The 12630-nt window shown below is 46.9% G+C and overlaps 1 protein-coding gene across 7 annotated transcripts in view; it reads left to right on the top strand.

The window, feature by feature from the left end:
- The first annotated feature begins 2394 nt into the window (after positions 1–2394).
- The window catches only part of zbtb18 (zinc finger and BTB domain containing 18), a 10249-nt gene continuing 13 nt past the window's right edge, over positions 2395–12630 (top strand). Inside the window, exons 1-3 of one of the 7 annotated variants that reach the window (XM_029175870.3) lie at positions 2395–2806; positions 4843–4974; positions 7743–12630. The exon at positions 7743–12630 is cut by the window's right edge and continues 13 nt beyond it. In XM_029175870.3, the coding sequence (XP_029031703.1) occupies positions 4959–4974; positions 7743–9457 (1731 nt within the window). In that variant the 5' untranslated portion in view covers positions 2395–2806; positions 4843–4958 and the 3' untranslated portion in view covers positions 9458–12630. Of the gene's footprint in view, positions 2807–2840; positions 3336–4842; positions 4975–6245; positions 6466–6491; positions 6744–6770; positions 6985–7742 lie in introns of those variants that run through there. The other 6 variants (XM_029175867.3, XM_029175872.3, XM_029175868.3 and 3 more) reach the window with 6 other exon arrangements.

Raw genomic sequence — 12630 nt, 5'->3', positions numbered from 1 at the left:
TCTAGCTATTTGTAGGTGTATGTGGCTTGTTTTAACTGTGCTCTATATGTGAGTCTACATCTCTGAGAAATATTATTTTACTATTAAGCTTAACATGCACTTACAATAAATATGCTGTTAAATGTAAATGTCTGTAAAAATACAGACTTAATTGCTGAAATTAGCTAAAAGTCTTAAAAGTCTGTTCCTTAATGCAGTTTTCTGTCCTATCTGTTCACATCCATCTCTGAACCATTTCCTTGTGCCAGACATTCTTAACGCTTCAGTCACCTGCAGTCCCACATAACTGCTGTAGATCATCTGCAGTGATGGAAGGCGCCCCAACGACACATCAACGACCTGATCGGTCCAGTGTGAAAACATGCAACAACCTGTTTATTGTAGGCTCCAACTTACAGGTTAAACTGGCCTTCCTGGGGCAAGGCGCAGCGAGGTCTCATACGTTTCCTACCGTGTGCCTGTAACTTCACTGTATGACACATTAAGTGAATGTTTTGGGGACAAACTGAAACTTAAAACCTGTCTGCCAGTGCGGGAACCTGTATGAGCAATTATCTGCATCCCAGGGCACAGCCCAGCCTGCATTACTCATTTCAAACCAATTTATTTCCTTTTAACTTCCTCGGTGTCTTGCATGTTTGGAAGTCTACGGCACGATGTTTTTTCCAGCAGCTTCCTCCTCTGTCTTAGACTAGACGCTTAGACTGACAGCCTGAGAGCTCAAACTGTAACAGATGTTTACACGTGTACACATCAAAGATCGTCGCGTTTAAAAAAGTTTAGCTCTTCAACTTTCTGCCTTTATTCAGACACAACTTACAAAAACAACAAATCACATTTGCAAGTTTGAAACCAGAGAACACCTGACAATTTGATTACCAAATGATAACATTTTATTGGCAAACAAACTTGTTGTTTTAAGTGAAAGAATAATTGTATGATTAATAGTAAGTTAGATAAATTATAGATTTCTAGAAAATGAATGAGCAAACAGACAAAAGCAGCAAGCTTGAAAAGATAACCACAGAATGCTGGAACTGGAGGAAGATTTCTCCCCTCTAATCCAAAGTAGTTAATATTCATATCTTATAACTGAGCCATATATAGGAAAATGAGAACAAAAGAAAGCAAATAACAACCTGAGATAAATGAAGGAGAAGAAGCCCTGTGCATTATATACAGAGGATGTTACTCTGCTCCAGGGAACAAATGGCTGAAAAGCTTCATCTTTAATAACTGAACACATGAAGCACACCATGAGTGTCATGTCTCCCTCAGTTATGAATCACATTAGTCACCCTGAACATTTATGTGTCTACAGTATAATTACGCTGTTATCTAAATACTGTTGATAGGCTGTCTGAGGGCATGCGTTTTCAATTATGATGTGTTATGTTATCAGTTGGGTTTTACATTTTTCAGTGATAATTTCAATATTTTCTGTATTAATGTGTTTGTTTGTTGTGTTACATTTAAGCCTTTTCTGTGTTACCACGGGACAACGTGTAACATCTGGCCAGTCACAAATTAAAGAAAAGTTCGATTTTTTCTTTTATTTCTCTATTCATGACATTCTTGCAATTTCTAAAATGGGACTGGACAGTAAAAGGCGTTGGAGGAACAAAAGCAACACGGTTGTTTATTTCAGGTTTCCTTTGCCATTTGTTGTAGGGGGAGGCGCATGCCTATAAATGGCGTTTGAGAAAACGGACACCTGGGCACAGACACTTGAAGCCCCCCCCCATCACTTAGGAGTTGAACACAAACAAACCACCACAAATTAGGTATTTTTTGAGGTCTCTTTATAATTTTCCTTTATTGTGTTCCCATTTTTACATCAACTTACCATTTTAGTAATTATGTTTCTTATAGCCACTTATTTTGAAATTTTAGTGTCTATTTATACCGTAGTGCTATTTTTAAATCTCAGGGTAACCTCTCAATGCGCTCAACTACAGACAAAACATCAAATTGCCAAGGTTGGACCCTAGATTTTACATGTAATGTTTTCAAGCTGTATTTTCGCATGTTTGATTGTTTGAATTCAGTGTCACTGTGGCCTATTCATTTGCAAGGCTCTCGAGTCTGTCTACTGATGTAACCCGAGCCTTAAACATACTGTTCAATTTCAAAGTCTCTCCCCACAATGGGAAACATTAGAATCTATGTCGCTTGGTTCCAGCCGCTACCAGGTGACCGGCCACGCTTCAAACGGCCGGCTTTCTTCCTGTCAAGGTGGTTGCACCTGCTCGCGTCAGCTCCGCCCCCTCCCCCCTCGCCCCCGCTTTGACTACACTACCCAAGACGCACCGCGCCGCTCTCCGCACGCTCGCTCTCCGCTGCGCCAGTCCGCCTCACCGACTCACAGAACCAGTTGGTTTGACCCAGCTTCTCCTTTCCTGCCTTCTCGCCGTGTGTGTGTGTGTGTGTGTGTATGTGTGTGTGTGTAGTGTGCTGCTGTTGTTGTTGCCTGGCGTCAACCTACGCCGCCGACAGAAGAAGACATATCCCTCCCTCTCCTCTGTTAGAGGGCCGCTTCCAATTTGCCTTCGCGGTCCTCCTCGCCGGCACTATTGGCTTCCGCGCCGTGCCAGTCAACTCGCCTCCTTCTCCCAGCCCGAGTTGATCAGCAACAGCTCGGAAACATCTGGCCGCCGCAGAGTGCTAGACTCCCCGTCCCTCCGCCTGCTCGCCTCGGCAGCCTGTTATGGAAATTAGTCCAAAGTCAATCTAGTTTGGTCCGCGCACGGGGAGAGAAACGGGGATCTGACGGTGGACGCGGGGAAGACGCTGGAGCTCGTTGTCTGTAAGTGGCCGCTCTAACACCGGAGTCCGATTAAAGGAGGCTCCGGAGGGAGAGAGGGTGGGTTTAGGGGAAAAAGTAGCTAAACCTTCCCTAGCATGTCCGTGCTGCCTCCGCGCACTAATAGTTGCCATGTTAGCCGTGCGCTCGCGCTGTTTTAGCAGCTGTTGTCATAGCACCGGGGCCTTCGCAACAACTGTAAATAGCTCAATATTGTAGCCTGTTCGCTTTACTTTTGTTAGCCGCGTTAGCTAGCTGCTCGGGTCACTCTCCCCCTCTCTCCCCCTCTCCCTCTCCCTCTCCCCGCCGTGTGTCTCTCCGTCTCCGCGTCTTCTGGTGCGAGACCCACGGTCCTCCGCTCGCCTCCCCCACTTTGTTCCGTCTCGCGGCCGGTCGCCGGTGACATTTTTGGCGACTTTTGCGCCCGTTCGCTAGCGAAGCGGCGGCCGCGGCGGTTCGTCCGCTTTAAATGAAGTTGGTGCCGATATGTGCGAGGCGTTTGACGACGAAACTGGACGTAACGCCGCTCTCCGTGAGTACACGTGTTGATTAGAGCGCTGTCACGATAATAAAACGTGTCAGAGCGAAACAGAAATTGAATTAGTGAGTCGGTGGGAGTAAAGCGGCCACTGTAATTAAAGATGCAAACTCAAACTCCAGCGGTGAAGTTAATTAAAGTTTAGCCTCGATAATATAATGGTTCTGAAATTCTACGAAGCTTCTTAAATATCAAAGTGGAAAATTCATTAACTTTACGGTATTTTATTGAACGTGTTCAATATCCTAGTATGACTACGTTAATTTGCTCATTTCATCCCATATTATTTAGCGTTTTGTGAAGAATTGTACTTGTATTTTGTTATAAATTATTTGAGTAACCGATTATTTTAATAGCGTGATGTGTGTGTTTTGCGGGATTTTACGCGCAGTTAAAGTGCTTTTAAGGAGTGGACACAGAATTTAGATTGCTCATAAAAGTGTTGGATAAAGTTGTTTTTATTGCCATATATTTATGAAATAACCGCACACTTTCACTAAAACGAAAGCGAAATAGGGCCGTTGTAATGGGTCTCACTCGGGTTATTAAATGCTTGTAAACCCTTTGTTCAGGACTTGCACTCATTAGATTTCTGTTCCCATTGAGTCCTCATTTCGTGTTCGCTCCTGTCAGTTGTCTGAAGGGTCCGAGCAGGGGAGGGGGCAGTGGACTGATAGAAAGATATATGAATGAGTGAGTGGATGAATACAAGGCGAGGCAGCGGCGCTGAACCGTAAAGAAGTGGAAAACAATATCAGCTGCGTGCCTCTGTCAGTTGCAAATGTGCTGGTCTGGCCTTTGTTTATGGTTCCTGGAAGGAGACAGAAACACAGGGGTTTTTATGCTGCAACGCAGGAGGTGTTTCATTAAAAATATCTGCGTATATCTTTGAAACTTTACCTTTCCTTGATAGTTTTAGTACGCGTGGGTGGTGGTGGTTGCAATATTTGGTGAGTAAATTCCCTAAAAACAATCTAGTATCCCTCTGCATTTGGTAGATGCATGCTTTTTTTCCTCTGAGAAAGGGGGAGAAAAGAGACAAAGTTGTGTGGTGTTGCTAGAATGAAAGAAGAGTCTGGTGGCAGGAGTGTAGAGGAGGCAGCATATGGCTGTAGAAAGAGCACAGCTGGAGGTAGCATCTCCATCTGAGGATGATGTCAGAGCAGCTGACAGGCTGCCATCCACCCCACCTCCTCCTCCTCCATCCCTCCACCGCCTCCACCCCTCCCCAGTCCTTTATTGTGAGTCTCAGCGGCAGCCTGGGAGAGTTAGTGCTGTGTGTGTGCGCACGCTGTGTATGTATGACTGTGTGTGTGTGCGTGTGTGTTTGTGGCTGCCGATCAGCGCCAGTTAGGAGGAGGAGGAGGAGGGAGGTGGTATCTCGTTCCCCCTCCAACATCTCCTCCACTTTGCATCTGTCCCTCGCAGTTTGAACAGCGTTTTTTTTTTTGCCTGCCTCCCTCTTCTTCTTCTCTCTTCTTCTACCCACTCATTGATTCAGAGAGAGCGAGCGAGAAAGAGAAACAGCAAGAAGGAAAGAGAGAGAGAGAGATACACAGCTTTTCCCAGCCAGCCAGAGAGCCCAGCTATTCTGCTACAGTGGAGTTAATCAAGTTGATGCATACTGCTGCAGGTATCGTTTTGTCTCTGTGTGTGCGTGTGTGTGTTCATGTGTCCGTGCAACAGAGTGAATAGAGTAGGAGAGTCCGGGTAGTGGAGTAGTTATTCTGTTTTGTTGTGGGGCTCTCCGGTGTGTCAAACAGTGTGAGCGCGGTGTGAAACTGCTGGTGAGTGCTTCAGTAGCAAACTCGTGTTGGTGCTGTCTGTCTGAGGGGTAATTGCCGTCCGGGAGAACACTGTTGTGTCTTTAGTTCGTAGAGTAAAGAGCTGCATTTAAAAATCTGCTGTTGTTTTCACTCCCGCTTTCGATTTGAGTTTTGTTCCGACACTCATTAACTGAAAGCAAAGTTAAAACTGAGGAAACGGTTTTCAGCCAAGAGTTGTTATTTTATTACAAGTGAAAATATTATTAGAAGTACTGACTTCTTTGGCTCCACATATTATTTAAACAGGATATTTTCTCATTTTTAATTAGTTACATTTGAGTAAATAAAAAGTCAAATAAAAAAAGCCAGACTAGAATCAAAAATTGAAGTGAGCCCTTATTAAATCCTCATTATCTAACCTGTTTATTTTTTCTTTGAGTTGAATCTAACTTGCTGTAAAATTACTTGAAAGCATATGCGGTCTGTTCTACCCACTTTTTTCCCCTCCTGTCGGCTGTAGTAGAAGAGACTAATTTAGAAGTTGCAGATTTGAGCTGCCTGAATTGGCTAGACAGCTGTAATCGCACTCCCTCCTAGTCTTAATCTCTTTATCTGGCTAGCAGCTGCCATATGGCCCCCGTCAGCTGGATCAGATGTGGGTAAGCCTCCCTCCCTGGCCGTCCCAGCCTCTCCCTCACCCTCTCCCTGCCTTCCCCTCTGTGTCTCGCTCAGACCACTGCCTGAGCTCGCCGGCCGGGGCGGGTGAAGCCGGGTGACGGGCTGCTGCCCTCCTGAGCCTCTACCGACGGCTTCCTCCCCACCGCCGCCACCACCGTCTTTATTTTTAGCCATCTTTAAGGATTAGGATTGATGCTGTGACGAGCAGGGCACTTACAGTGATTGTATTGTAAATCTTCTCTTCTGGGAGGTGGTGGTGGTGGGCGGAGGATGGGGGGGGTTGAGGAAGAGGGCAGTTTCCACTATGGGACGGATGTGCCGGTTTTTCTTGTAAGATTCATTTGGGAAGGAGTGTGTGAGTGACGGATGGTGTGTGTGTGTGTGTGTGTGTGTGTGTGTGGAAGGAGGAGGTGGCGGGGGGCTTGGCTGGACAGAGGGGGGTGGAGAGAGGTGGGAGGTGGTACACCCTTGTCCCTGTAAGCCCCCTCATTAAAAGCCGTCTGAACGAGCCGGAGGCCGAGCACACACACGCGCGCGCACATACACACACGCAGTCTCACACACACTGACATTCTTGGTTTAGCTTCATTCAAATGAGGTGATTTAACTGCTTTGGTTAACACAGCGCACAGTGGGACCAATGTATTTTCTCAGGCAGGACAAATTGACTTGGTTAACAGGTGGGATTTAGTGATTTTTACAAATTTCGTTCTGATATTTTGCTTAATTATTTGTGCACTCGTTTTATCCGGTAGCTAAATTGTGTCTTTATAAGATCACCTGAAGAGCGTTGCCTGTTTTTCTTGCATTGCAGCTTTTTTCCTCCTCATCTCTTCGCGCACCTAAAGCCATCGCTCGCAGGTTAAACGAGGGACAAGCTATTTTGTTTTCGACAGTAGCGTATCAATTGGCCAGTTTTCCTGCTCAACTTAGCCTGTGGAGGTGGTTGGTGCTGTAGGTAGGCTGCTGCTAAGTGTGTGTGTGTGTTGTGTACATGAGGACAGTTTGTGCAGCTGAAAGCCGGTTACCTAAAAGGGCTGTGCCAGGCCAGGCCAAAGTGGGTTAATAAAAATAACCAGCGTAGGAGCAGCGACAATCCAGGAGTGCAAGCAGAGGAGTTAGAGCGCTACAGAGAAAAAGAGCAAAGAGACACAGTCGAAGAATCTGTTGCTGCTGCTTTCATTTATGTCTTATGCTTGGTAAAGGTCTGATTAGTGTTTAGTTTTTGATTCCACTTTTATTTCTAAATATTGTTGTGTTCTCATTTTTATTTTATTGTATTTCTAATGAAGTCAACAGTAAAATGAGTCAAAATGAAGAGTTGACATCGCTGCACGAAGGACGCGTGACTTTACAGTTACCTGCACAGTTTCTGAATTTGAGCATAAATGTTTCTGCTGGTGTAAAATGTGGCTTTGTCCCATTTATTAATTAGTGTATGTAAAAGCTACAGACAGGTTCTTAAAGCACTGGCGTCTTTGCTGCATGTGATTTTGTTATTTTAACACGAGTTGAACTGTAATTACTGTTAATTGATTTTCCTTTTCTGTACTTTGACTATTTTACTGACCGATCGTCTGCTGCGTCTTGCGTTGCTCTTCTCCGCTGTGTTCTTTTTCAGCGTTTCCTTGTGTTTTTTGCATTTATCTCTTTACGCTTGCCTTCGCCTGTTGTCTTTAAATTTGAGTGAATTGAAGATTATTTTGTTTGCAGAAATTGTTTGGTTATGACCAAAGCTTGGCTAGTGGTAAAAATATTTAACCTAACCTTTTAAAGTCAGATCCAATGCAAAACCTCATTCATCTATGTAAAAATCCACTCAGGTCTGTTGACCTCCTTCTTTGAATGTCTGATAACAATTTAACATTAAAACAGAAACACATTAGGTGCAATGTGAAGTCTGAATTCTGACAGATTTTTGATCTAACTCTGCCTCTGTGACTGTGTGTGGCTGCAGGTTATGAGGACGGCAGGATGGAGTTCCCAGACCACAGCAGACATTTACTCCAGTGTCTGAGTGAACAGCGGCACCAAGGCTTCCTGTGTGACTCTACGGTGCTGGTGGGCGATGTCCAGTTTCGTGCCCACCGCGCTGTCCTGGCTTCCTGCAGCATGTATTTTCACCTCTTCTACAAGGACCAGCTGGACAAGAGAGACGTGGTGCACCTCAACAGCGACATTGTCACGGCTCCGGCCTTTTCCCTGCTCCTGGAGTTCATGTACGAGGGCAAGCTGCAGTTCCAGGACCTTCCCGTAGAGGATGTGCTGGCAGCGGCCAGCTACCTGCACATGTATGACATTGTGAAGGTGTGTAAGAAGCGCTTGAAGCAGAAGGCCACGGCAGAGGCAGACAGCACTCGCAGGGAGGATGATGGCGGTTCCAGCTGCTCCGACAAGGCTGACAGTCTGTCAGACGGTTCTACGGGCCGGCCGGCTACTGCTGACCTGCTGCACAGCGATGAAGAGGAGGAGGGGAAGGCAGAGGGAGGACCACTGTGGCTGAGGCTGCCCTCTGCAGACAGACCGGGGACTCCGGCCATCGCCACCACCAGCCCCGTGCACGGTGAGGTGGAGACGCAGACTGGGGAAGGGCTCAGGGAAGGAGGGAAGCTGCTCTCCCCAGCCGGCAGCCCCACCAGCTCCACCGGATCGCTCTCCCAGAGGTCCCACCACTCCGTGAGCTCCCGCGGACGGCACAGAGGCAGAAGGGTGTCAAACGACGCCGCCGACTGCGTCCTGGACCTGTCGGTCAAGCCCATCGCAGGCAGCAACCACAGCAATCACCACCAGTCCTTCTTCAGCGGGGCGGCGACACCGGACAGCCTCCAAAGCCCGCTGGCCGTGAGGGTGAAGGTAGAGAGGGGCGTGGCTTCAGATGAGGAAGAGGAGCTGGGAGGCGGCGATTACGACATGGAGCACAGCGGCATCACCAAGGCCACGGTGCCCAGCGTCAACGGGGGCCTCACCCACCACAGCGTCGGGGGGCCTCTGTCGGCCCAGAGGCGGCTCGGCCTCGAGGCGCACCTGTCGGCCCTGCGAGAGGCCTCTCTGGCCTCGGAGATGGAGCGGGAGGAGAAGCCTCCGACCGCGGCAGACGACGAGGACATGTTGGGGGGCGAGAGCGAGCGCGCCCAGGCGGAGGTGGCCGGCATGGATAGCTCCCTCCTGCCCTACGTCTCCAACATGCTGTCAGCGCAACACACCCAGATCTTCATGTGCCCGCTGTGCAACAAGGTTTTCCCGTCCCCACACATCCTCCAGCTGCATCTCAGCTCCCACTTCAGGGAGCAGGAGGGCATCCGCTCCAAGCCCGCCGGAGACGTCAACGTGCCCACCTGCACTATCTGCAGCAAGACCTTCTCCTGCATGTACACGCTGAAGCGCCACGAGCGGACACACTCCGGGGAGAAACCCTACACCTGCACCACCTGCGGCAAGAGCTTCCAGTACTCACACAACCTCAGCCGACACGCGGTGGTGCACACGCGCGAGAAGCCGCACGCCTGCAAGTGGTGCGAGCGGCGCTTCACGCAGTCCGGGGACCTGTACCGACACATCCGCAAGTTCCATTGCGAACTGGTCAACTCGCTGTCGGTGAAGAGCGAGCCGCTGGCGCTGCCCAATGTCAGGGATTGGGCAATCGAGGACAGCTCCCAGGAACTGTGGAAGTAGAACCAGACTGCTGGGTTTGATGAGTGGAGGAGACAGGGAACGAAGGGCAGAGAGGCATGGGGAGTAAAAAGGGAGGTGGCGAAGTTTGATGTTCGGGGTTTAAGTGAGTCATGTTTTTGTGTGTTGCAAAATCTCATTCAATTGCACTTTAATAGCACATGAAAATGTTACTACTGAGTTTTGTTTTATTTTTTTTGTTCTTGCTGTTTGGGGTAATTCGAGTTTATTTCTGAACTCTTATTTTTATTTGGCGTAAGTTCTGTTGGGCGGTTTCCATGCGTCTCAGAACCTGGGTCCCAGCGAGAATGTCTCGCCTTTAACACTCTGTGCTCAAACTCAGACACAACACTCCGACGTTCACCACCGGCCCCGGTTCCACAGACAGCAGCGCCACCGCAGGAGTTCAGGTCGAACACACTGAACTGAGAATCCATTACAATACACTAAACGGGTACTGTGATCACCACGAGTCGACGCCGCCACACAGGTCGCAGGCGTGCGAGTGTGTGCGCGCGCGACGCTGCACTACTCTGGCAAAAATTTCACCTGACGTGCGTGAGTGTGTATGAGTGTGTTTTGTGTGTATTAATTTTGATTTCCTACTGGCATGGAGGTGTCGTTGGCGAAGCGCTCCCCGATTCTCTCGTTAAGCTCTTTGGTGCCGTGTGTTCAGGGGAAAGCTGACTGACAGACAAACTGATGGCACTCATGCAATGCACAGCCTCCTTTTTCACTTCCAATCAATTTGAAGTATTTTGTAAAAATGAAAAGACCATTACAAATTATTATAATAATTATTATTATTGTTATTAATAGGTTTTTTCTTACATCTAGCTGGCAGTCTTTAAAACATCTCTTGTTGAAAAGGTATTTAATTTAAGGTTGTTGTATATTGTTCTGCTATAGTTTTAACTTTAATCTTTTTTTTAAATTAATGATTATTATTATTATTATTATTATTATTTTGTTACTTTTTTGTAATGGGACCTGCTGTTGTTGCATGACGTCCAAACCTGTATATTTTAAAATGAAAATGTGAATTTGCTGTATTACTGTACACATTGTAATTGATCAAATATTTGACAACGGGCTTTTCTTTTCTTTTCTTTACTTTCCGTTTCTTTTCTTTTCTTGGTGAATTCTGCTCCAGGGTGCGGCCTGTTGAGAAACTGAATATTATTTTCACAACTTTGGAAAATGCATGAAAATTTGATTTTGTCTTAAACCTTTAAGTTGTGGTTTTTGCATCAGGGGGATGTTTGAACATTACACTCTAGACAGTGAAAGTTTTTTTTTTTTTTACACGTAGGTCTGTCGCTGAGCTTCTAGAAGAAAGTTACCGAATGTGTTTTGGCCGGATGTTGAAGCGATACGATGAAGCATTTTAAACCTGTGTCTATATGCACTGATCTCTGCTGCGTGTGTGAGTGTGTGCATGTGTGTGTGTGTGTGTGTGTGTGTGTGTGTGTGTGCGTGCGTGCGTGCATGCATGCGTGTGTATGACTTGGTTATGACCAGTCAGTTGAACCTGCTGAAGATCTTTGTCCACCGAGCACTTCCTCCTCCGGCTCCTCCTCAGGCGTTAAATTTCTCCACTGCTGTATGTTTGTTTTCCATCTCTCACCACGCTGTCCTTTCCAGCTCTAGACGCGGTCGAGCCATTTCTTGTTTATTCCCGCTCATTAGGCACTTACTTCAGGTCTGTTGAGTGCAGCTCTGTGACTCTGGCTTTGGAAGTGTGAAGGATACAGGAGCAGAAAGCAGAGGAGCAGGGAGGCTGAGGCCGAGTTGTCCCGCTGAGAGGTGAAAGGTCGGATATGTTTCTCACACCACTCCGTCACGCGGAGCCGAGCTGTGCCGCGCTGATCAGTCCACTAACCCACCCAACGCAGTGCCGCGGCAGCGTGGACACGACAAGGCGTTTCATGCGCGCACGCTTTCCACTTACAACACTTGCTTTGAGACAGATGGGAGAGAATTGGCATGCCTGAATGCACCTTTTTAAGCTAAAAGACATGAAGTCAGATTTTTGCTGAAAAGATGCCTTTATTAAAAAAACATTTCTGACACTATGGAAGTATTTGATACTGTAAAGCATTGAGAAATAGTTGTTTAAAACTTATAAATTCTTGGAATTTATTGAATTTATCTGATAATGATGTCTTATTATATTTTGATCACGTGATTGGAAACGCTTTGTACGTGAATGTTTTGAGTTGGACTACATCAGTTTAACACGTTTCATGTTTTAGCCGCTGTATCTGTGGCGTTTTTAAACTTGGAGGGTCAGACGTTTGACAGCTCCTGCAGACGGCAGCTTCCCCCTCCGTGCGCGTGCCCCCGCCACCGTGCACGCGTTGGGTGGGGCGCCTGCAGGTGCCGCCCCGTCATCTGGCGGCACCTTCCAGCGCTGCCAGTGCAGCGGCGTGGGTGAAGACGACGACGCGGCGGCGACGGCTCCTCGTCGCGCGTCGGCACTTTTATTTTCTTCAAACGTCCTTTTTTTTTGTCACTGGCGACGTTTCTGCATATGGGCTCACTCCATCCTGCTGTTGTTTTCATCATTACTGCTGTTTTCCTTGTTGTCGTTACATTCTGGCCCACTGGTTGTACTTGACGGCCTTAAACTGCTGTAGTCCTGCTGGTTTGTTTGTTTCTTATACCATTTTTTAAGATGTGGGGTGGAGGTGTGGGAGCGCTGTCGGTCGCTCACGCCGCTCTGAAGGCGCCGCCCCGGTCAGACATCTCCATCTTTTGCTGTGCTTACTTGAAAATAAACGGGAAGATGTTTTTTTTTTTTTTAATGGAAGGTATAAAATTAAATAGACAGTTTATGGAAAGTCAAGGGGGGTTTGGGGGATGATGGTGAGGGGTGAGGGGTGAGGGGTGGGGGAAGTGAAACAACTGTTTTGAAAAAAGGACAATCACTGTCTGGGGAAAAAACAAGCAGATTTTGATTGAGATATATTTACTCCCCCTTGAGATTAAAAAAATTCTTTGCTTTTGTTTTATGTTCCTTTTTCAGATTTAGTCATTTTTAGCTTTGACAATCATAGATTTTTTTTGTTTTTCTCAAAGGGAGTAAATTCTAATTGTGTTTAGTTTTGTAATTTTTTGGCGTGTTGTTGTTGACATTTTTAAATTGTGTGCAAAACTGCAATAAATTATAAGAA

Source organism: Betta splendens, chromosome 15, assembly GCF_900634795.4.
Source record: "Betta splendens chromosome 15, fBetSpl5.4, whole genome shotgun sequence".
NCBI classification, from domain to species: domain Eukaryota; kingdom Metazoa; phylum Chordata; class Actinopteri; order Anabantiformes; family Osphronemidae; genus Betta; species Betta splendens.
The sequence above is the reverse complement of the archived record's forward strand: the minus strand, read 5'-3'. Positions and strand labels throughout refer to the sequence as shown.